This window comes from Lytechinus pictus, chromosome 14, assembly GCF_037042905.1.
Source record: "Lytechinus pictus isolate F3 Inbred chromosome 14, Lp3.0, whole genome shotgun sequence".
NCBI classification, from domain to species: domain Eukaryota; kingdom Metazoa; phylum Echinodermata; class Echinoidea; order Temnopleuroida; family Toxopneustidae; genus Lytechinus; species Lytechinus pictus.
The window spans coordinates 8,583,585-8,609,378 of record NC_087258.1 but is presented as its reverse complement, the minus strand read 5'-3'; the positions used below and the strand labels follow the sequence as shown (position 1 = coordinate 8,609,378).

Below are 25,794 nucleotides of genomic sequence, written 5' to 3'. Positions count from 1 at the left end.
CATATACAAGTCATATGTGACAAAAGTAATAATGGTCATATATTCAAGGAAATTCAATGAAAATGATGGTAAAAATAATTTACGACCCCTTGCCTTTCCAGCAAACAGCACCCAAGTGTTTATTGCCACTTAACCTTTTCACCTGGGGATACATTCTTGCTGAAGGAAATTAATGCTATGGATGGGATTTGAACACATGACCCTCTGATTAAAAAAAATCACAACCACTAGACCATGACTCATCCAAAATGGTCTCAACACACACACAATAAAAAATCACAGTAAAAAAACAAACAGTACACACCATATCACTTTCCAACAAGACATTTATGAAGCCTATTCAATTCAAAACATTGTTTAACAAACTCAAACAAAAGCTCTGGCACTACAGTGCTGCAGTAGCAAGCAAATACACTAAATATCACAGATTACATGATTTAGCCATAAACACTCACCAGAGAACACAGAATTTACAAAACATACTCTTTATATCACTTTTTTTTTTCTTACCACAATCATCTCTAAAATCAGGCCTTTCAGACAACTGGCTACACATTATTCAATGTGTAAACATTGAAACACCCACTTTATCATTCAGTAAAAAAACAATACAAACAAAATGATTAAAAATAAAATGCACAATACACCAGCAACACCACTTATTATATTAGGAAGTCTAAAACAATGTATTCACTTCTACTCCCCCTCCCCTGAATTGAAAAAATTAAGGATATTCAAATTTTTCCTCCTTACATATTACATATGAGTAGTTTTGGAGTTATTATTCAATCCCTAGAATGATTTTCAATTTATATTCAGTATCCACACTACTGGTAGTTTATCATTTTAATAACGTCATGTTTCAGAAAGTACTTTGTGGCAAGGGCACTTCCTCAAAGCTTGTGCCATGAAAAAAAAGTAAGTCTACTTCCTTAAACACAGGATGTATCACAAAATCATCAAGCATGAACTACCATCACATTCAATCTAAAGAAAAACAAAATAACAGCATCATTAAACATTCAGACATCAAATTTTATAAGGGAGGTCATATATACATAGTATTCTTTATATACACACCATAAAACCATCAGTTCAATCCAACGCAAAGAACAGACCTTTGTTTTTCTTTACTAAGATTTTTTTTATGATGGACCGGTTCATTTAGTAATCTGTATTCCTACGCTTGGCTTGCGCAAATCTCAGGTTTTTGTTTGAATGTAAATTGTCTTTAAAGACATCTCCTAAAAATGGCGTCTTGTTATAAATTCAAGCTAGAACTAATAAAGGGTAGCATCTAGCTTAGAATCATTGGCCATTATTGTTTTTAGTTTGAAAAAAAAAAATACACCACTATGCATACATCTACATACTTCAAGAGTGCATCACACCACTATTTATAATGTTCAGTAAAATAGTAAGGTTCATTCTGAAGATATATCAATCCACAAATGACCATAGCCATCACTATCTATGTCTTATTTGTTTCAACATTCCAACACCATGAACATTTTTTATCAATCAATGATCATGACCAAACATGAAAATACCGAATAATAATATAAAATATGGCTCTTATACATATGTTTCAACATTCCAACACCACCATGGCAATTCTTTTCTTTCAAATTTCAATAAAAAAATGTCTGTCAACTTCACCATAATTAGCCTGTAATCTAGGTGGAGGCTGAAGGTCGTCTTTGCTTTTGCGAGTCTGATGCCATTACACATGTCATAAGCGATACATCTGATGCTGAAAACTATACTCAGTGAATAGGAAACAGTCACCACCAATAAACTCTGTCTTGCTTTAGTTGTTGTTTTCTTTTTACTAGACAAATGTTTGGTGGAAAATTTTTGTTGTATATTCCCATACCGAATCCTTACCAATGAAAGAAAATGACAACTGAAGCAAGAAGGGAGTGAATAGGTGGCGGCTGGTCTTCCGCATCAGACTTCGCTTATGTAGTGTGAAAAGGCAAATATACAACTTGCAGCCTCCACCTAAATTATCGGCCTACAAGATCACGAGCACAGTTTTCATCAAATCTGCACAATATTTACCCCCAAGACAGCCAGCACAATCCAAACATGACCATTTCTATTTTAAAATACAGATCTTATTTTTTTCCCAACATTCCAACAACATCATTCTGTCAACTGCATAAATGTTCACATAATCTGATATTAAATCTACAGACGTTCTTCTAAATGATATCACAATCCAGACAGAAAAGTACCAATCTGCATCTCTTAATACAAATCCAACCCATTTTTTGTCATCAGGCATGGTTCAACTCTCCAAAGTCCAACATTATTTCAATAAACACATACTGGATGGAAGATACATTTTGCTGAGAAACGAGCGTCACACCTCATCCACAGATGAAATACAACATGACACCCCAAATAATCAATTATCAAACCTATACATACAATATTGGCTCAATCAAAAGTTCAAAACATACATTTATAGATCTATATATGGTCAATCATTTGGCTACATATTCAGTGACACCAAATCTGTCATATTCCTTTCAGCAAATCAACACCATATACAATGTATCACCAACATGTCATAAAATATAAATTAGAATTGAATTATCAACACATTAGACATGCTCGCTTCTTTAGGTCACAAAAATCATATAGAATGGCTATACATGTATACGTAGGTCATTTGCATTCATGAATCAGAATAGAATTTTCATACACCTTTCACAGCGCAGATTACAGAGGTAATAAAACAATGGACCACAATTTACAATCATCTGTACATGTACATTCTTTACAACTCCATATATCACAATCATAATGAGCACATTTATACATTTGTCAGTTTTTGCCAAGCCTTCTGGAGAGCGAAGACACATCACTAGTTATAAGAGATTGAACATTCGTAGCACATCCGGTACTCACTAGCATTCTTTGGCTCATTATAGCACTCTTTAATCACCTAAAAGATTTAACAAACCTGATGTTCTGTTCATTTCAAGTGGGTCAAAGAATGCTACTTAGTACTTCACATTACTGCTGACAGGATCAGTGTGAATAGTTACAGCCTCCGATACAAGTCTTCTTTTACGTACAAGGTGCAGGACTTTCGAATATATATCATTCTAAGCAAAATGGTTCACACAGCAAAACTGCACCTGCACAAGGTGTGTTTGACATACCTTAAAGGTACAGGCACCACACATGTATAGGTACCACACCAGTACAAGTTACCATAAATGTACAGGTAATTCAAGCATTTCATTCTAAGCATATGCAACCAAAGGTTCACACGGCAAAACCGCAACGATGTCACTACATAACAGATCGGTTCAATCAAAGTGATACATAAATGTATACAAGCCTGAAGTTTTTACAAGATATTGTGCATTGTCACCTGGGGCCCCGTCACACAAAACTAAGCAATGATTGTAGAACATTTTTCTACAATTGATTCCATTGACTACAATAAACAATCAAGCGTACAATCAATTGCTAACCTTTGTGTTACGGGACCCAGGTCTAACTTAACATGTTATCTCAATCATGTGGCCTCACCTCATTATTCATACAAGATAACGTTTGGGGGCATCTTAAATCACCAGAATCATTCCGCAAAAAAAATGATATGAATACAAATAGATATATCAAAGCAAGTACACACACTATTTCAGTGAAATCTAAAACCCAAATCAAATAGTTCTGCACTCAAAACACATCGGATCCATCAGCATCAGTCTTTGGAGTCTAAAATTAGTCAACATTCTGGCTACGTTGTTCCTTTTCATTTCAAATAAAATTTTATTAGAAAAATATACCTGTGTACTTGCAATACTGAACAATTAATATTTTACACAATGAAAGCAGGTTTATTTCTATTATTAATTTACATATCCCTTTGAGAACAAGAGTAGCTCTATATCATCATATACTACATAAAATTTGCTTTTTTTTTACTGCCACATTATTTAAAACATATTACATCTTTCAAATTTGATATATCTTGTCTCAATTCTTTGTATGGCTCTTATTCAAGTAATACTGCAAAACCATAAGAATTTTGTAACTTTTGTCCTGAAAGGGATATTTTAAGGAACTGTAACCATAGTACTTACCTGAGCGCAGAACTCTTAACATTTATTACTTCATGTCTTGAAAGGCTGTGTGTGTAATGCTGGTGTTCAATTTATAATAAAGTTATTGACATTGCTTCACTAACAAACGCCTGGTTAAAGTTAGAATGATATGTGACCATCTTCTCCGGCCTCTTTATTTCTCTTTATTTTGAAAAATAGAATGAAACAGATTATAAACAGGGGAAACAACTGCAGATTTTCATCTTTATTCTTCTAGAATACGTATCTCAGTAAGTGGAGATTGACTGACAGCCAATCAGACGTTAGTAACAAATATGTTATTTCACGAACAATCTTGTGATTTGGCAGAAAGCAAATCTGTCATAGAAATTTTGCATTTGTTTGTTAAACAAAGTACCATGAAGGAAGGCTATCAAATTAGAATTGATCATATGGGCCTGTAAATCGCTTTTTCCTTTTTTTTCATAGGTTAATACAAAATGCCTAAATATAGCTTGAAAATAAATAATCAGGGCATCATTTTCAGATTAAAAGCAATTAATGAATGAAGTAGTGCATCTACCAACCTGAAGCCTGTTTATTGCCTGCCCCATAAAACTGGCCTCCAGTCCCATCTCCAGCCCCTTGGGCTGGGTTCCCTGCACCCCATCCCATCGCAGCAGCCTGCTGTTGGGCCTGGTACGCTGTCGATTCAGCGGTTATAGCGGGGTTATTCTGCGTCTGGGGTGTGGTCGCCTGGTTCCCCTGCGCCTGCGCCGTCTGGGCCATGGTTGCCTGCGCCTGCAGGGCGTTCATTCCCGCCCCACCCCCCATCAGGAGACTCCCGACCATCCCTAACCCGGCCTGGTTCAGGGCCGCCGCCAGCACGGCCTGGTTGAGCTGGTTTTGGTTCATGTTACCTTGTGGGTTCAACATTCCCATGGCCGCTGCGGCGGGATTCCCCATGCCACCTCCCCCGCCCTGGGGGTTGTTGGGGATCATCTGACCCTGACCTGAGGAATTCATGTTGTTGTAACCCCCACCCCCGTAACTCCCGCTACCACTACCATCATTACCACCACCACCGCCTTGCTTGTTCCTGAAGTAGTCATTCTGGTACCCTCCTCGTCCTCCATGTGAGAAACCTGGCAAATAAAACACACATGTAGATAGATATCTTCAATACTGTATTATCAACACAAAACAATTCTACTACAGGCTTTCTCAGTATCATGTTATTTGATTCTCCTTCATGAATAAATCATTTTAAATAAAACACACATGTATTCATTAAGATATCCTCAATACTGTCTCATCAACAACAAAAAAACAGTTCTCAACAAAGGTTTCTCAGTATCATGCCATTTGATTTGCCTTCAACAGGAGTAAAACCTTTTCAATAAAACGTGCAAGTATTCATAAGGATTCACTGCATGCTTTATTTTCAACGAAAAGTACAGCAGTTATACAGGTTTCTTAGTATGTCCTTTGAGGTTCTTTCAATAGTGAAACCTTTTAAATAAAACAAACATGCATTTGTCAGATATCTTCAATACTGTCAAATCAACAAAGGGCACAGTACTGATGCAGGTGGAGATGATTTCAAAGTATGTTAGTTTGATTTTCACCAATGATTAAGAATGCCATGGCATATTTCATTGTTTCTAAGCACATTTTATATGCAACAAGAATTGTGAAACCAAGAAAATAAAGACAATTTATCTATGACCTGAATAAAACTCATCAGGGCCTACAGTAATTCAAAGGAAAGGGCCATACAGCAAACATACAAATGCAGTCAGACAATCATTCATACAAGATAATACGACTTAATGGGGGGTTATGGTTGAATATTACAAATTATTTTCCATGTACAATGTAGTAAGAATCTTATTCTAGGATTGGTCTAAATTTGCCAAAAGTCAAACAACCCCTGTTCATGAGGCAATGCTCTACCACCAACCCATCACACAAAGTTTTGCTACATACCTCCACCATCTCTGTTCCCAAAGGGAGGCCTTCCCCCTTGTTGGTGGGGATTCTGGCCTTGTTTGTTCTTGGGGTCTGCATAGTTGATCAACACGCTGTTTCCCTGTTAAAAAAAAAAATATATATATATATATATATATACTTATTTTACATAATCAACATATATCTTGAAAAGCAAAGACTGGAGACTCCCCCCCCCTAAAAAAAAAGCGAGACATACATGTATCTCTGACAATTTAACCAATAAAGTAATAAAAGTCAAATTGCACACTCATCATGTGACAAATGCAGTGATATGTTGTTTACTGCATGCACCAAGAAATTGAGGTGCAACTCATGTCCAACAAAAAGAGGCGAACTTGCATAAGCTGACCTTTCACAAGCTGAATATTCATCAGTCAAGGCAATTATTAGACCTGATCATGCAAAAAATGTTTTATTCACGCATTCTAAGTTGATTTTCTCCTAAGTTGAACAGATTTCAGTGGTCCAAATAGATTCAACATAGATGCAGTTACCTGTATTTTGTGAAAAAGTCCCCATGACTTACATTGATAATGTGGTCCTGTCCAATGAGACCCTGTGCAATTTGAGCGCTCTCTAACGTAACAAATGCAAATCCCCTGAATTCCTTGGGGATGAATACATCTGTGACAGTTCCGATCTTGGCAAAGTACTGGTAGAGATCATCTTCCTTTATATCGGGTGATAATCGGCCAACAAAGAGTTTCCTCTTCTCTGGTTGCTATGGAAACAGGATGGAGAGAATAGATTTGTGAAATGAAACATGTAAACACAGCTACTGTACTATAATATAACATTTTTTCTTTTACTTAACAGACTCATCTGTGGCAAAAATGGGCCAGTAATAAGCTCTTATCAAACACCACATGATCACATAATTTGTATGCGTATGAATGGCATCAACTCCAAGACTACACTACATGTACATCCATTCAAACCTTAAAAATGAAAGAACTAGCAATAAACATATTGTACATAATGTGTGCCTACATGTAGACTTTCATGTAGGTAGATCAAGTGTGACATCAACTGAAAACGATCTTTCAAAGTCAAGAGAGAACGGAATACTATTCAGTTTCTCAACAGTTTATAACAAAATAACAAGGCAAAAGCGATTTTGTGTCTCGCCCACTTATGAAAACTTTTGACTTTATCATGTGACCTCCGACTGCAGCATAACATGCAGGTCCCCCAAGTCGATCTACCATCCAAGTTTGATTGAAAAGTGCCTTACGGTTGCGGAGTCAGGTGTCATAAGAGTCTTGCATGTAAACTTTAATGTTGACCTGCATGTAAACTTTAACGTTGACCTGAAAATGACCTTTGACCATGTGACCTCCGACTGCAGCATAACATGTTGTTAAAATTGAAAAATGTTTATGCGTTTAACTGTCGTTTGACGGCATTTAAATGCTTTGCCCTAGAAAGACCCTTTATTTTTTTTGTAAATCTTTGTGAAACACCCTCAAACGACCCACAAGAAGAAGTAAATGGTGGGGAGGGGGTTAGGGAAAATCTTTACCTGTGAATCTGGGTATTTGACTTCACACCACCTGTCATCAATCTTATGCCTCTTGTTGTTTACGGCATTCTGTGATTCCACATCTCGATACCTGATAAAGCCGAATCCCTTGGATTTGCCTTTGGGGTCTTTTTTCAGCTGTGGACAAAGCAGGTAGATCATTGTTATTTAATGAAAATGACCTTACCCTTGGAAAGCTGTGATTGTTCATCTAGAAACTGTCTGTCAAAAGTCATCTTGTGCTTGAGAAAACATGTCAAGCCACTTCAAACCCAGTCCCAAACTATGCCAAAACCTAAATGAGCAATGTTCAGGTTCATGTAGGTTACGAGGTGATGGCTGCAAATAAGAAGGCTGTTAAATGTGACAATATATGGCCAAATATTTAACATTTGTAATTGTGGTGATAGATACACACACAAAAAAGCACTCTAATATGTTAACATGGTAAACCAAGACAATGACCATTCATGATAATTTTAAGGAAATTGGAAATATAAATAAAAAGAAATTCACAGAGTTCTTGCTTCATGTATATCATAACGGGGGTAAAAAGTCAACTCACAGCAATAGAGCCCCTTGTTAAAACTAATAGCAAATCAAAGAGACCCTTTGTTAATTAGTTTACCTGTGTCATAACCAATTCTCCATATTGCGAAAAGTAATCCTTCATGCCTTCTACCGTTGTGCTGAAGTCTAGACCTAGTACGATCAGATCTGACGTTCTCCTGTCGTCTGTTTTTCTCGTTTTTCCCACAGGAAGTTCTCGCGTGTCATCTCCCTTCCTCTTGTTTTCTGTAGGATGGGAAATCCGTAAGATTAATATTGCAATGAATGCCATAGAAATATGTTAAGGGGAATAGAACCCAATCAAAGTGTCTTTTTTTCCCCAAGAAATCTGAGAAGCAGATTGATGAAAGTTTGAACAAAATCCAATTAGGTGCATACATTTTTAAACATGTTAAAACAAAAATGTACGGTACTATCTTTCAAAATTGTAGCTGTAATCATTAGACTTGTCCTTACTACTTTTCTCAATCTACAGTTCATCAAAGACAAAGCATGAAGGGGCCCCATGTCTGCGCACCTAACAATCTAACTTAAAGGTTAAAGCTACATGATAGTAGTTGCAGTAAACCACTAATTTCGTGAGAACTTTGTGAAATCATAAAATCTAAGCTGAAATAGGATCACACTGAAAACTGCCAACACAGATAGGCACACGTGGGACAGTGTATTATTATTGCTGGAATAAAGACCCGACGGAAGTGACCGAATCCGCGCTTATTTTGCTTATTTCTCAGCAATTACAAAATTTCTTCCAGAATCCTTTGGCACATATTTTTTATTCATACAAACAGACACTTGGGTGGTCATTATATTAGATTCTGTAAAAAGTCATTTTGAGATCGTTACCAGAACTGGAATTTATCGTTAAGCCCACTCCAGGAAAATGCTTATTTGAATCAATATATAGGCCTACATAACACTGAAAATTTAATCAAAATCGGATGTAAAATAAGAAAATTTACATTTTAAAGTTTCACTTATTTTCCACAAAACAGTTCTATACATATCTCTGTGATATGCAAATGAGAGTTGATGTCTCTCACTCACCATTTCTTTTGTTTTTTATTGTTTCGATTTTGCATTATTTCAATTCTTAATAATGAACAAGAATGTTAACACAATGGTAATTACACATGTTCAGGGAGGAGTAAATTTGTTTTTGTCTCATGACAATGAGAAAATCCATATTTTATGTAATGAAATACGAAAGAAATAGTGAGTGGGTGACATGATCAGTCCACTCATTTGCATACATGTATCTAACAGGATGTGCATATACATGTATAACTTTTTGTGTGAAATTAAGCAAACATGAAAATGCTCTCTTACACATGTATTTTACAGCTGATTTTGTAACAATGATCATAACATAATCACAAATTTGATCTTGAGTAGAATTCTTGCTCGTGCTCTAACAAGAGTTAGTCTGACTAGTAACATAGGCTAGAGGAGATAAATAATTGAATATTCCCCCCCTCAATAAAAATAAAATAAAACTTTGAAGGGGAGGGGGATATTCAATATTTGTTTTGCACCTAAATTTCCTAAAATTTTAACTTACATGTATGTAAGGTTAAACATGAATTTCTTTTTTATTCCACAAATATTTTCACAGGGGTGTGGGAGACTGGAGTTCAGATTTTTAGCTAATTTCAGATTTACTTTTATTTTAAGCTTAAAGATAAATTCCAGTTTTGGTAACGATCTAAAAATGACTTTTTACAGAATCTAATATAATGACCACCCAAGTGTCTGTTTGTATGAATAAAAAATATGTGCCAAAGGATTCTGGAAGAAATTGTGTAATTGCTGAGAAATAAGCAAAATAAGCGCGGATTCGGTCACTTCCGTCGGGTCTTTATTTTAGCAATAATAATACACTGTCCCACGTGTGCCTATCTGTGTTGGTGATCTTCAGTGTGAACATTTTTCAGCGTAGATTTCAAGATTTCACAAAGTTCAGTTTATGTAACTGTACCAGATCTAGATCCTCGATGATATACTGACAATTAAGCCTTGTTTTACAGACTTTCTCATGATATCAGTGTTTACTGCAAATACTGGAATTTCTCTTTAATTTCAACTAGGGCATTGGCTTTCTCTGTACAAAAAGGATGGGAGCGCTTTCTATTTCAGACTTTTTCAACGCTTCATCTTTTTTCAGATCTTTTTATTTGTGACCACTCACACATCTGATTTTCAGTTCAGAAAGCAGTTTGAAAGTTTGATAGAAAAAAAAGAAAAGAAACTCAAAAATAATTTATGACATGTCTGTATGAAAATATAAGTCTACTTCTGCTTCTTGTCTTTACTCCTCAACGCAAAGTCCCAGAACCTTACCATACTTTAAAAAAATTGTAAGGTCCCCCAACTTGTGCAGTGCCCTTTGTCTTTACAAATCATGTATCTGCATGAGTCTAATAAAAGAAGATAACTTTACTCAAGCAATATCATGAGTAGAAAGATATTCATTAGAAAATCTTACTCAAAAGTCAAAATGGTGGAAAATAATGAATTTTGGGCATTTCATGTGACTGCCTCAAAGTGCAGCCCTTTCTTCATTGTTATTTAATGTAAGTTGTAATTGTATGTAAACTGTAATTGAATGGGTGTGCAGACAGACATGGGGCACCATTTCTTCGTTCATTCTCAAAATGACTGGCCTAGGTTTTTTCCAAGAAAATCATATAGGGGCCTATTTCAAATTTTTAAGACATTTTTGGCACACTTATACTAGTTATAAGGAACACGAACATTATCAACTGAAAAGTTTTGTGAAAAAAACATAATTAAAGGACAATCCCACCTCAACAAGAAGTTTACAAGTACTAAAAATACAACTTCAAATTTTACAATTACAACTTGTAATACAACTTGTAATACAACTTGTAATACAACTTGTAATACAACTTGTAATACAACTTGTAATACTTGTAATACAACTTGTAATACAAGTAGGCCCTATAAAGAGTAAAAAATAAAGAGAAAATCTAACAGTAACAAGCACAGCACTAATCATGACATTGGGCTTGGCATTGCAATTCACCTTTCGGGAATGTGACAACATAGAGATGATTTTGCCAAACTCCATCTGGCGCCATAACCCGGCCTTCGACTACTCGGAGACCTCGCATTGTTCCTGATTCTGGATTGCGGTACTTTAATCCAGTCGCCCCCGGGAACTGGGCGACGATCGTCGACAGCAAGATGGACGCGCCTTCGGGGCTCGGTAGTTCCGCTGGGAGTTCTATCGTGGCATCAGGGTCATTTTCATCTTCTGTTACTTGGATATAATCTGCCATTTTACTTATTCAATGTAATGTCACTTCGTTCAATAATAAACAGAGCACCTTCGTATACAATTTTAACAACTAAAAAGCACAGCTTAACACAATAATTTGTCTTCAATCCAATGATATCACGAGGGGCATTTCTCACACACAGAACGCTGACATGTTGTACTCGTTCATTCTCAGCAATAATATTTCGTTTTAAAAATGGTTTTATTATTTAAAAATATAAATTGTAAGATTAAAGATATATATTATACAAAAATATTATATTTTTTCTATTTATTTTTTGTGGGTTTTGTCGTGAATGTCTTTATTTAAATGTACACCGTATTCATTTGTAATGGCGCATGCGCACTATTCCAGAACTGAGCTGAGCTCATACCATAGAGATATACTCTATGGCTCATACAGTCTTCTTCTTCTTCTTCTGGTGAATGGTACACCCTTTTGGTACAGCCAACAATACACCTTTGGTAAGACGCTGGACGAAAATTCTCAATAGTTATCAGCTCCCAAGTCTCACTAACATCCTCAGAGATCACATTCCATATAAAGTGTGGAAGAAGCTAGCACTGGGAAAAATTTATAAACAACACTATGCTGCCCTTGAAAATGCAATTGCTAAAAAATCTTCTCTAAGTCTATGGTCGGGCATGACCCAACGTGATAAAAAGAATTATTACCCAAAACAAGTCTCCAGCCCTCTCCTGAGGAAAGCTATATCCATCAGAGCTCAATTATCCTGCAGTACATACCCAACGAATAGAAGGTTATTCTCTCTGAATCAAAGTACCACAAAGTCCTGCAAGTTCTGCCACTCCGAATTGGAAAGTGTTATACATTTTGTTGGAGAATGCCCAGCGTTTGGCACACACAGGAAAACACTTCTAAACTTAATAAAAGAAGACGAGGAACTGCAGTATTTTTCTGAGCATTTCAATGATCAAGAACCTCTACAATATACCGTTTCCGTCCTGTTTCTACCTGACGTCGAATTAACAGATTCCTCCAGAAACGACCTCAACCTACTTGTCTTAAATTTCCTGCATAAGATTCACCTCTCTCGGTCTATCTTACTCTCAGTGGCGTACCTGGGATTTTTCACAGGGGGGGCAAAACCGTCCGCCAAAAAATTTGACAAGCAAAAAAAAAAAAAACAAAGGTCTTCAATCACAAATGAAGGATTTCGTACCAGAAAAAAATTTGACAAGCAAAAAAAAAAAAATAAAATAATAGAAAGGTCTGTGGAGCCGTGATATGTGCAAACGCCGGGATATGTGCAAACAACGGTATATGTGCAAAATTTCGCCGGGATTTGTGCAAACAACGGAATTTGTGCAAACGCCACGCCGGGAAATGTGCAAATCTGTCAAAATTTATCAACGGCATCTGTTCAAATGTGACGACGGGATATGTGCAAATGAACAATTTTCACGGGAAAAGTGCAAACCTCCGGGATATGTGCAAATTACTGTTTTTATCCATATTAAGGATATTTCTCATGAAATGTTTCATAACATTACTGTTAACAGGCGCGGATCCAGGAGGGGGCCGAGCCGGCCCCGGCCCCCCCTATTTTTTGTCAACCTGCAGAAAAAAGTATACTCTTTAACTTGATAGAAACTACGAAAAACGGCCGACCCGACCCCGAAAGGAAACAAGAAAAAGGTGAGGGGAAGAATTGAAAAATAGACTTTATATAATAATTTGTGCTCGCGTTTCGCGCTCGCATTGCCTGTGTAATGAATCCCATTCAAGAGGATTAAATGACACTTAATATAACCAGTTCTAAAATCAATTTGCACACAATATTTTAGCTCGCACATCAAGCTTTCATTATTATGTTTGATTGACACAAATTGTTAATGTATATCAAAATTTTCAGCTCGCGCTGCGCGCTCGCATTGTTTGATTTGTGAGATACTTATCCTCTGAAAGTTTTTACCAAAATTTGTCAAAATGCTCCTTTATCATGTAAGTATATCAAAAAATTAAGCTCGTGCTTCGCGCTCGCATTTAATTGTTTGAGACACACAGCCTGTTCTTTATTTAAATAAAAACGCGCTTAGACTGTTCAATTTTCAGGTCGGAATATCAAAAATTTTGAGCTCGCGCTTCGCACTCTCATTATTAAATTGGTGATACTTGTATCCTCTTCATCAATCACTAATTGAGTCCCTTTTCACGTTACTATAATAAAATTTCGGCTCGCGCTTCGCGCTCGCATTGTTTAGTTGTTCATGAATATAAAAACTGCTCAGAATCTTCAATTCTAAGGACATCAAATATCAAAGAATTTTCGCTCGCGCCTCGCGCTAGCATTATATATCAAGACCACATGAGATACCTTAACTTGTTTATAACAATAAAAACTAACATATACTAAAAACTTCAGTCTTTAGTTAGGACTACCCCCTGAAAAGCCAACAAAAAATCAGATGATAGCGGCCAATCGAGAAAAATGTTGATGAAAATATTTTTCGGCCCCCCCTATTGGAGAAAGCTGGATCCGCCCCTGGTTAAAATGAGAAACATGCCTGCATAAGGGAGAAGCTACAGCTAGTGTCATCGGCAATGAAACGCTTTTCAGAGAGGCAGTGGGGGGGGGGGGGCACCAGGCTTAGTGGACATTTGCTCTGGCGACAATTGCTCCGATGGAAATTCTAAACATTAAGCGAAACATAAAAGCTAACCTCCAAAACTAAATACACCCTAATCGTAATCATGACAATATTCTGAACCAAAAACTCTATCACAATCCTAACACTAATCCTATAATCCTATGCCTTCTGAGATATTAATTGTCGCAATTTTCGCATGCAGGAGTATATGTCGTGTCACCTTAAAGGGACATTTAGTACTGTTTCGAACACTGCATGGGGCAATTATTAAAGGGGGTGGGAGAGGCAAGCATGATTTCCACTGATACACAAATTGAACTTGATCTGTTGATTTCATTTCCAGATTTCATCAGAAGTTGTCGAATTTCTTTAAAATTTAATTATAAACCCAAAATGTCTTGATTACTATGCCATTTGATATTATTTTTTTATGAATCTATGAACATTTAAACAAGACATTGTTTCCTATCTCTTTTAACACACCCAAAGTGACGCCAGCTTGTGTAATATCAGCCACATGTGTAAAAACACTGTACCCACTAACGTATATAAAAATATTTCCCACACAATCATGTCATACTAGCGCACTTTACCAACAAGAGGCATTAATTTTGAACTATATACCCACAAATGCGATGCACTTTACTCTCTAAATGAAATATTTTTAGGTTGCAATTCATACACCTCGATTTTACAACGAATGTTCCATATGATATGAATGCAGGGGCTGCGATCCGGGGGGGGCAGGGGGTTCACAGTGCCCCCACTTTTTGAAGCACTAAACAGTTTTCCCTTTTAACCCAAGAACTTTGCCCCTTTCATCTTAGAAGGACCTGTTTTATGTGTTAAAGTGTGCCCCTTTACCTTTTTATAAATATAAGTGCCCATTCTTGTATCAGATAAGTTTCCATTCCTTAAAACCGCTCTTTTCATGCCCTGTCATTGTCCGTTTTCTTTATTTCGCGTTCTTATCCCTTCTAAAAGTGCATATTTAAATAATAAAAATCATTTTAAAATGTTCCTCTCGCCCCTTTAACCCTATCTAGGCCGGGGGGGGGGGGGGCCTCGGAGGCCCCCCTCCCCCCTCAACGAGTCGCGCGATATTTTCGTCGCGCAAAATTTTTTGACCGCGCTGCTCGCCGCTGACTTTTTGCTTTCAAGTCTTCCACACCTTTTGAGACCAATTTTGCGTCACCCGGGTACGCGGTTCCGAAGTTACGCAATGTTACGTAAGTGCATCTCAGACCAAGAATTGCTCAAAAACGTGATTTCGTGTACAAAGTCAATGTAAATTGTGTTTTCAACCAAAAATCATAAATGTATGATTATTTTTAGTTTTGCACGCCTAAATGTATGTATTTTATGCTGTTTATGATCTTAGAAGAGTCCCCAACGAATTTCATTGAAAATACAATGAAAAACAAAAGGTCCAAAAAACAAAGAAATACATATAAGAAATTGCAAAAAAAACAATATCATACAAAGGAAATTGATTTGATATCACAATTTTTTCATGTACACTTGCTAAGAACATCACAAAAGGTTTCTATGCCAAAAATTAGAACATTTAGAGCTTTATTTACGGAGTTAGAGGAAAAAGTATGATTTTGCATACTAATTACGCATAAATTAGCATAATTACGTAATAACGATTTGCATGAAATAAATTACTATACAATTTTGTAGATTATATCCCAGACAACATGCGTGCCAATTTTCGGTGCGATCGCGCGGTCGACGGCCGAGATCTCAAAGGGGGGGGGGGGGGGGGGGGGGGGGGCTGGGAGGCCCCCCTCCCCCGGCCATATGAATTCCAAAAATACCCCGACCTAGATAGGGTTAAGTTGCCCCTTTTCAGAGTGAATTTCTTCTTCTGTAGTGTGTACATTCTCACCTTTGATCAAGTACCCCATATGAATATTCTGATAAATGCCCCTTCTCTTCTGGTTTGTTCAAATGTCCAATTTGCTGATATAAGGTATATGTATTTGCAATTAGCGTCCTTTCTTTTATGCAGGGGCATCTGAGCAGAGGGAGAGGGGGGGGGGCACTTGCCCCCTTAAGAAATGGACCTCGTTCCATGGACTCCAAAAGTTTTCAATACCAAGAAAAAGAAAAGAAGAAAAGGAAAGAAAAGTGGTGAAATATGATAGTGTTCTCTATGTCAAAATCTATCACAAATGTTTTTGTTTTCATTAAAAGTTTCAAAATTTTGCTCGCTCGCCCGCAGCTTTAAAGAAATTTTGCCCCACACGCCATGTTTGCCCCACTCAATAATTTTGCTCATTACCCTACTAGGGTACATTATGCTATTTTGTTTTTAAAAAAGTTTTTTGTTTCAAGTGCCCTTTCAAAAGAGGAAGTGCCCTTTTTCGCTGTGCCCTCCCCTCCCCTATCAATTTTGCCCTGCCGACCCATGCTGGTAGTCTCCTTTTCCAGACCCAATGTGACCTTACCCTACAAGATGAAGGTTATTAGTCTACTTTTTAATACTCAGTCTTGGCCATATATTCTTCCAAACAACAGGATTAACGCTATACCTGGACTAGCTAAGCGTAGTCTTTACTCAAAACCCGGTGGTTAAAAAGATAAATAAACTTTACAATTTAAACCTCACCATCTTCTTAACCATTGCTATGTCATCAAGCATATGGATATAGAGTTATTATTTTCTCCAGACCCAGTCATTTGAAAAAAAAATCAAGAATCTTCGAAACGTCAATCCCGTCATCTTCAATACTAAGAACCTGTGATGTAGCACATGGGTATACAGCGTAATTATACAGTGGGTGTACAGTGTAGTTTTTTTAATAAATGGATATGGAGTAAAGGCTATGCTATAGGTACCCGTGCTTTGTTATACTTATAGACTATTAGTTTGGAAGATGATGGGGTCTTACTATTTAAGTTTTTTTTAATCACCAGGTTTGGAGTAAAGACTACACTCTATATCCATTTTTTCCCACAGATATGAGACGGTGGGGTCGTCAAATTGAAGATCTCCTAATTTTTTTAATAACAGCGTCTGGGGTAAAGACTGTGCTCTTATATCCATGCTTTCTTTCAGGCTCTTATTTTTGAAGATTATAACATAATTTTTTTAAACGGGTCTGGAGTAAAGACTACGATATGTACCCTTGCTTTATAACGGAGTCTTAGTCTTGGGTCTTAATTCTGAAGGTTTTTAATCAAAGGTCTGGAGAAAAGACAACGCTTTATATCCATCTTTTTCACAGGAATGAGACTGTGGGGTCTTGAAAATTTGTTTAAATAAACGGGTCTGGAGAATTGAGAATACGTTATATACACGTTCTTTATAACAGAGTCTTAGTAGTGGAAGATGGCGGGGCTTAAATAGTTTTGAATTTGTTTAATCACCCGGTCTGGAGCGAAAACTACACTTTAAACCCAGTAACCACCGACAGCTCAGTTGGTAGAGCGGTGGACTGTAGATGATTGATGATTAACCTTATGTCGCTGGTTCGAATCCGGCTCGGTGGATGTGGTTTTTTTGGCGCAAATATTCACTACTGAATGACACGCGCCGTATAAGCTAAAACAACAACAACAACTTATTCGATAGGAATTAGACGGTGAGGTATTAAATTAGATTTTTTTTTTGTAATTGATACAACAAGGTCTAGGGTAAAGACTACATTCTATATTCATTTCTACAAGGTCTTAATTTGGTAAACGGTGAGGTGTTGCAGTTTTTTTTAATTATTTTTGAATGGCTATGCTCCTTATGTATGCTTTAGTACAGGATCTTAGTTCAGAAGGATCTTCAAATGATTAAATGACCGGGTCTGGAGCATTAAAGACTACACTCTACATCCATGTTATTCCAAACGATAGTGGGTCTTCAATTGAAGGTTGGTGCCCCCCCCCCCCCCGCCGCCTCTCTGAAAAGCGTTTCATTGCCGATGTCATTGTAGCTTCTCCCTTATGCAGGCATGTTTCTCATTTTTAACAGTAATTTTATGACTGAAATATTTCATGAGAAATAGCCTTTATATGGATAAATGCAGTGATTTGCACATATCCCGGAGGTTTGCACTTTTCCCGTGAAAATTGTTCATTTGCACATGTCCCGTCGTCACGTTTGCACAGATGCCGTTGATGAATTTTGACAGATTTGCACATTTCCCGGCGTGGCGTTTGCACAAATTCCGTTGTTTGTACAAATCCCGGCGAAATTTTGCACATATACCGTTGTTTGCACATATCCCGGCGTTTGCACATATCACGGCTCCACAAGGTCTTCAATCACAAATCAAATGAAGGATTTCGTACCAGAAAAAAATTTGACAAGCAAAAAAAAAAAAAAAAAAAAAAAAAAAAAGGGACTTCAAGCTCGTCAGGGGGGGGGGGTGGGGGCAGGGATACGTCCTTTGCATGGGTTGTGGCTCGTCAGGGGGGGCAGACTGCCCCCTCTGCCCCCCCGTAGGTACGCTAGTGCTTACTCTCACGTCAAAATATGTAACGCTAATATTAATGCAGTATTAAACTGCGGATCTCCGATACAGCGGAGGAAGGATACAGAAGAAGTTCAGAAGAAGCTAGAGAGAGAGAGAAAGAGAAAGAGGGGGGGGGGGGGGGCGCAAGCACTGAGTTCAGTGGGCGCAAGGGTAAAAAAACCCCCCAACAACACGAAGAAACAATCCGTTTTACAGTCATGGGCGTTACTCCGATCTGAGTATTTTTTTTTTGGGGGGGGGGAGGGGGGTGGGGAGAGGGACACAACACCAGTCCTTGTCATCATTCCTGACCTCATAATACTCTTCACAAGAGCAAAATGAGACTGTAATAAACTGCATGATAGCCTACTAAAAAAATGCCACACGTTTTGTAAGTTAAGTGTGCAACGGAAACAAAGTCAACAAAACTAATCAATTTTTTTCATTTAAGGGGGGGGGGGGATTGCGGAGAATGGGAGGGACACAACACTTTGTCGCCTTTCCATAGTACCTCATTCCGGACCTCGACTCTTCACAAGAGCAAAATGGGACTGTAATAAACTGCATGATAGCCTACTAAAAAAAGTCACACGTTTTAGTATGCAACGGAAAGAAAATCAACGAAACTAATTTATTTTTGAAAATAACAAAAAAAAAGAAAAAGTTGATTGGAATGAAGAGAGAAATTAATCCAACAAGGATAACACTTTCATCAAAATCGGATGTAAAATAAGAAAGCTATGACATTTCAGTTTCCCTTAATTTTACAGAACAGTTATATGCACATGCTAATCGATATGCAAACGAGGGGACTGACGATGTACCCATGCACTCACTATTTCTTTGGTATTTTTAAAATGCAAATTATATGAAATATACTTAGTTTCTCCTTATTGTCCTGCGAAGCATTTTTTTAAAATCAAGTCATTTGAAACAAAGTTTATTCCTCCCTGACTTTGTGGTATTACCATTGTTTTTTTTTCTTTTTTTTTTTTGGGGGGGGGGGGGGTAGGTTAATAAAAGTTGATGCATAATGCATGTCAAATTGTTAAAAGTGAAATATTGCATAATTAATAAAAAGAAACAGAGAGTGTTGGGCATCATTGGCTTTCTCATTTTGCATGTCACTGAGTTGTGCACAAAATATTGTTTTGTGAAAAATAAGAAATCTGTGAAAATCTCATAACTTTATTATTTTGCATCCAATTTTGATGAAATTTTCAGCGTTATGCTTGTTTGATGTTTCTCTTTTGATTGAAATCAATTATTTTCTGGGTGGACTTGGCCTTTATGGTTTTGCTGGCTGACATTGTCATATGAAAATTAAAAAGTATAACAGAAAGATGCCATTTGCAGAAATAAAGGGAGGAAGGGAAGGGGTGGATGTGGTGAGAGAATATGGGAATCCACAGAAAGAAAAACAATCAGATCAGTGGGGTACAGATGGGGGAGGCTTCGGGCTTTGGGCACTTGCCCCCCCCCCCCCAAAAAAAAAAAAAAAAAAAAAAAATTCGCGAACAAGTAAAAAACAGGAAAGAGAGAAGATTGAAATATAATATCATTGTCTAAATATTATGTCAAAACTATCATAAAATTTGATTTTTTAAATAAAAATGTCAAAATTATTGTTCGCTCGCTTCGCTCCCTCAATTTTGTTTCTCTTTCTTTTTCGCAGAAACCTCTTCTAATATACTTGTTGTACTTATATAGTTATTGAATACCTTGTTAATTTTCTACACATGTTCACCTTTTCCAATCGACATCGTATATAGGCCTAATCCAATTACTCTTTGTATATCATGTATTATTATAAATCATCATGATTATTCTTTGTTTATTATTATTATATATGTATTATTATGAATATTATAAATTAAAACCAGAGTGGAAAAATAAGTTCCAATCAAATTAAATCAAACTTAAAAAAATAATAATTTTGCCCGATACGCCATAGATTTTTTTTCTCTCAAACTGTCAATATAAGTCAAAATAATGAGGATTTTTGTCATTTTGTGTTTTTAGGGTTGACTCTGTGCGTTTCATAGTATTGGTTTTTTTTGTAAAGGATCTTTCAATATCAATTGATCAGTAAACAACAAAAATCACTTCTGAAGTAAAGTAAGATAGGGGTGAAATAATTTAGCATTTTCATAATTATTTTCAAAACTTACCGGTCAAAAGTTTAATGTCTCTTGTTTTTTTTTCATTATTCTTCTTATAAATATTACATTTTATCTTTAATAATCCAATTATACCATTCAAAATGTTTCTGAAGTTAAGCATATCTTTTCAGTGAATACAAAATAATAAAAGAGAAAACAATTGGGATAATTGAAATCGAGATGAAACCAGACATAGATTACAAACACGGTACCTTGTAAAAAAAAATGTTATTTCTGTATCTGCAATATCTGACATTCTTGAGTTCCAAGGATACACCTTATTAAAATCTTTGATTCCTCAAAGAGGCCACCTCTGGCTTTTATGATGGCATGGCAAACAAGAAGCATTCGGTTGAGTAGTTTCTTGAGGAAGTCTGGCGAGATATTCTTCCAGGCCTCTAACTTGGAGGAGTTCCCAAAGATGCTCATCCGAAGTTGGCTACTTTGCCTTTACGATTCTGTCAAGTTCATCCCAAAGTAGGATTAAAATTGGGTGACTGTGAATGCCGTGTCATAATCTTCATTTCCTTTTTTAGATTTTTCTTACAAAGCTTAGAACTATGCTTGGGTTCATTGGCTTGAAAGGTAAAGGGGGGGGGGGCGACCAACTTCAACCCAGATGGAATAGCATGTCTGCAGGATAATTTTGTAACCATGTTGGTCTAGTGTACCAAGCACTCTAAACAGATCACCAACATGATTTGCTGAAATATCATGTTCTCAAAAAATGAGAATTGTACCGTCAGTATATCAACATATCAACAGACAGATAATTTCACACCCGCTAATGAAACAAGAACAATTAATCATCATGCATAAACCATCTAAAACTTGAAATTTATGTATTATTATAATCCATGAAAACAGTGCAACTGCTCGGATATTACGTCACAAATAAAAGATCAAAATTCTAATGACTGCCTGAATCTTTTATGGATTTTCCTTAAATTCATTTTTGGGGTATATTTTTACAACAAACTTTTTGTCAGGGTGAACCATAGAGATATCTCTACGGGGTGAACTAATTTCTCATTATATGGTAAATTGACAAAAGAGGGCGCACCTCCACTACCGAAATCGACATCCACCAAAGACATAATAGAAAAAGATTATTAACAGATCATACTTCCGTAGAACACATGCCACGCACTAATAAAGAGCAAGCCACCGCTGATGACTGTGGCAACCCCTACTGACTATATAGAACGCAGTTTTGAATAAAAAGACTGACAGAAACTTACGCTTTACGTTGAAAATGTCATGAAAATCAAATGTGAAATAAGGAAAGGATATTCTCTTCACTTAAAAAACACATGACCGGGATTATTGTGATCGAAGCGGGATGATCTTTTTTTAAGTGGGTGGCGGGCCTAGAGAACCCACTTTCTATACAAAACCTATATAGAAGGCCGAAAATGCAACTTTTTAATTCTCTTTCTAACATATGTCTATGTAATATTTGCCTATGTAATTAAGTAAATATGGCGTGAAGAGTGAGAAACCACTTGATATCGAACTTAATAAAAGACTAAATCATTATGGAATGCGAGCGCAAAGCGCGAGTCGATTCACCTCTTTATTCAACTGACCTGCATGACAAGGGGATGCAAATCACTTTTTTGAATCATGAACATGATGCATTATGGGATGGAACAAAAAATAAGCAAAGGGATCCCCCTATAAAAAATACAAATTACACACAGATTAAAAAGAAGATAAAGTTTGGTAAAATTGTGGACAATCGGACTATCATGGAACAGATCCCAATTTAAAGAAGAAGATTAGGAGGATTATAGGAGGGAGGGGGAGGGTGTCCCGGTGTGGCTGCACTGGAGATGATGATTAGGCTGATATATAGGCTCCCGTGAGTTACTACACATGAACGCGATTTTAAAGGAGAATGAAACCCTTGGAGCAAGTTAGCTTGCGTGAACTGTAAAGAAAAATCTTTTAAATCAAGAAATGGAGGGAAATAATTGGAAAATAGACAAACTTGGAGGTCGTGATAAAATTATAATTTAAAATAGAAATTTCGCTCCGGTATTGCCTGTTGAGTGAGGTATATCTGCTCAGGGGGATAACATGGGGCTTAAAAACCAACATGCACAACATTATTTTCTTAGATGCGCACAGGGCCGTAGCTAGAGGGGGGGGGGGGGGGTATGGGGGGGGGGGGGTGCGACACCCCCCCAACATTCGTGGCAGTCGGCAAAATCATGTACCAGTTGGCAAAATGGAGGATAGGGGAGAAAAAGAAAGAAAGAAAGAGAGAGAGAGAGGGGGAGAGAAAGGAAGAAAGAAAGAAAGAAAGAAAGAAAGAAAGAAAGAAAGAAAGAAAGAAAGAAAGAAAGAAAGAAAGAAAGAAAGAAAGAAAGAAAGAAAGAAAGAAAGAAAGAAAGAAAGAAAGAAAGAAAGAAAGAAAGAAAGAAAGAAAGAAAGAAAGAAAGAAAGAAAGAAAGAAAGAAAGAAAGAAAGAAAGAAAGAAAGAAAGAAAGAAAAGGAAAATAGGGGTACTAACTTTGAAGAAGGTTACGACTTTTAGAGTAAAGACAACCAATTGGCAAATCCAAGTCCATGTAGCCAGGCTTAGAGCCCTACTAGTCAGCAGAATACTTAGTACAAAACAGATGGAGCTATAATAACACACAAAGTAAGCCCCAGGTCCTCCCCCAATATGAACAAGCTTGTTAGTTTGCAAATTATACCACAATTATTGACGATTTAACAAACACATTAGTTTTGTAAAATTAGAGGCAAGACTAGGTACATGAATATTGGGTGGGATGAATTTCCAAGGTTTAAGTTGAATAATCAAAGTCAAAGTATAGTTGGCAAATTATAAAGTGGGCCTATTAAAGTGGCAGAACACTATACGCTCTACCAGTCAGCAAAGTGATGTACAAGTACTGCCCCGTTTCAGATCTGAAAAGAACAGAACACAAGACTTAAAAAACTGGTAACTCTGCAGTTGGCAAATTCATGAAGACAAGTCTACAACTTGTAGACTTGTCTACAAGTTTGCAGTTGGCAAAAAACACAAAAATGTTCTAAGTTATTTTTACTAAACTTTTTTTTTTTAATTTATGGTGTCAGAAGGTGCTCAGGATGGGGATGGGGGCAGGTTGGGGTTGCATCATTCCTGGTGCTCGCATTGTCTGACTAATGAGACATATAGTCCTGTTGTATTTTAAGTCCATAAAGATTATGCAAAAAACTATCTCGTCGCACTTCAAGTTATCATTGTTTTATGTAGTGACATATGCTTTTTTCATGACTATATACTTAAAGTGATTGCCCCCTTTTAAGGCCTTAATAAAACATTTCCAGTCAGTGCTTACGTTCGCATTGGTGTGGACCGATATAGATACCGGGCTGGTGTTAAATCAACACCGGCGTTTTTGCAGTGCACGAATTCCTAAAGACAGTCCTTAAAATGTTCCTTTTTCTGATCTAATTATAACAAATTTTCAGCTCGCGCTTCACGCTCGCATCACTTAATTAGTGAAATAGTAAATTCCTACAAACAAGCCATAGAATGCCCCTCTTCAGGTCTGCATTTCAAAAATTGTCAGCTCGCGCTTCTCGTCCGCAATATTTCATTAGTGAAATACGTATCATGTTCATGATTACAATGACCACAAAAAGTGCTTCATGTGCCAGTGTAATTCTAACAAAATCAGCAAGCGCTTGGCGCTCGCATTAGATGACTATGATGAGATACAATACGTACGCACTTCATAAATTCCAAAAGATAGTCCTGAAAATGGGGACATCCCGATAGACCGCGGGTCCGATAGACCGCGGGTCCGTTAGACCGCGGGTCCGATAGACCGCGGGTCCGATAGACCGCGGGTCCGATAGACCGCGGGTCCGATAGTCCGCGGGTCCGATAGACCGCGGGTCCGATAGTCCGCAGTGTGTGTAAAATTATGATCAGATATATCAAATGTCATCGAGAGGTCCACAGGTCAAATGATACGAGGCCATGGGGTTCTATCAGATGCGGATCCATGGAGGGCCGAGGGGGAACTGCCTCACCCCCCCCCCCCCCCAACCACCAGCTCAAAAAAAAAGAGGGGGAAGAGGGGAAAAGGGAGAGAATAAAAAAAGAAAGAGGAAGATGGGAAAAAAAGAGAATAGAAAAGAAAGTAAGAAGGAGAAAGGAAGAGAAGAAAAGGGGGAAAGGAAAGACAAAGAAAAAAGGGAGAAGAAAAGGGGAAAGAAGAGGGAAAAAAGAGGAGGGAAAAGGAAGAGAAGAAAAGAAAGGAGAAAGGAAAAGGAAGAAAAAGAAGAAAAAAAAAGAGGAAGAAGAGAAGAATATTTAAATAGAGAGAAAGATGGGAAGAAAGATAAGAAAAGAGAGAGAGAGAGGAAGAGGGGAAAAGAAGAGAAGAAAGAGAGAGAGGGAGGAAGGGGAGGGAGAGAAGAAAAAAGATTAAAATAGAAAAAAGGGAGAAGGAAAGAAAAAGAAAAAGGGAGAAGTAAAGGGGAAAAGAGAAAAAAAGTGGAAGAGGGAAAAGAAAGAAAAAGAACGGAGTAAGGAAAAGGGGGAAAAGAAGAAGAAAAAAGAGAGAGAGTATTAGTGGGAAGAGAGGAAAAACGAGAAAAGAGAGAGGAAAAGAGGGAAAGAAAAAAGAGAAGAAAAGGGGGAAAGAAAAGATGGGGAAAGAGAAGAAAGGGGGGAAAAGAAGAGGGGGAAAGAAAGAGAAAGGAAGGAAGGGGAATGAGGATAAAAGAAAGAAAAAAGAAAGAAAAGGAGATGGTAAACGGAAGAGGGAGATGTTGACCTGGACGTTGATTTGGTGGCGCCAAAATGACGTTCGAACTATGGGGCGCCGAATTGATGTTCGATCTAGCGGGGCACCAAATTGATGTTCGAACTAGGGGAGCGCTAATTTGAATTTTGACCATAATGCGACAAATACATGTTTCAGAGAGGGGAGGGAGGGCAAAGTTATATTTCACATGGGGGCGCCAAGTTTATGTTCAACCGAGGGCGCCAAATTGACCTTGAACTTAGAGGGCTTCATGCAAATTCATTTTCGACCGGGGACGCAACATTGCCTGTTTATAGTGAAATATATGT

The 25,794-nt window shown here is 37.3% G+C and overlaps 1 protein-coding gene across 1 annotated transcript; it reads right to left on the bottom strand.

Annotated features, from left to right (window-relative positions):
• Window positions 1-308: 308 nt before the first annotated feature.
• LOC129276685 (TAR DNA-binding protein 43-like) lies at window positions 309-11,660 on the bottom strand. Its single transcript, XM_054913081.2, has 6 exons — window positions 11,222-11,660; window positions 8,234-8,400; window positions 7,606-7,743; window positions 6,610-6,804; window positions 6,060-6,162; window positions 309-5,215 (listed from the first exon to the last, which is right to left on the bottom strand). Exons 1-6 carry the CDS (start codon window positions 11,475-11,477, stop codon window positions 4,650-4,652), a joined length of 1,425 nt encoding a protein of 474 aa, XP_054769056.1. The 5' UTR covers window positions 11,478-11,660; the 3' UTR covers window positions 309-4,649.
• Window positions 11,661-25,794: the final 14,134 nt, after the last annotated feature.

Bases quoted from the DNA above. Each gene is read 5' to 3' on its own strand.
- LOC129276685 (XM_054913081.2), bottom strand. From the start codon at position 11,477: ATGGCAGATTATATCCAAGTAACAGAAGATGAAAATGACCCTGATGCC. The intron at 7,744-8,233 runs GTAAACTAATTA...CTTTGTCCACAG, and splicing joins GAGAATTGGTTATGACACAG to CTGAAAAAAGACCCCAAAGG. The intron at 6,805-7,605 runs GTAAAGATTTTC...CTGTTTCCATAG, and splicing joins TCAAATACCCAGATTCACAG to CAACCAGAGAAGAGGAAACT.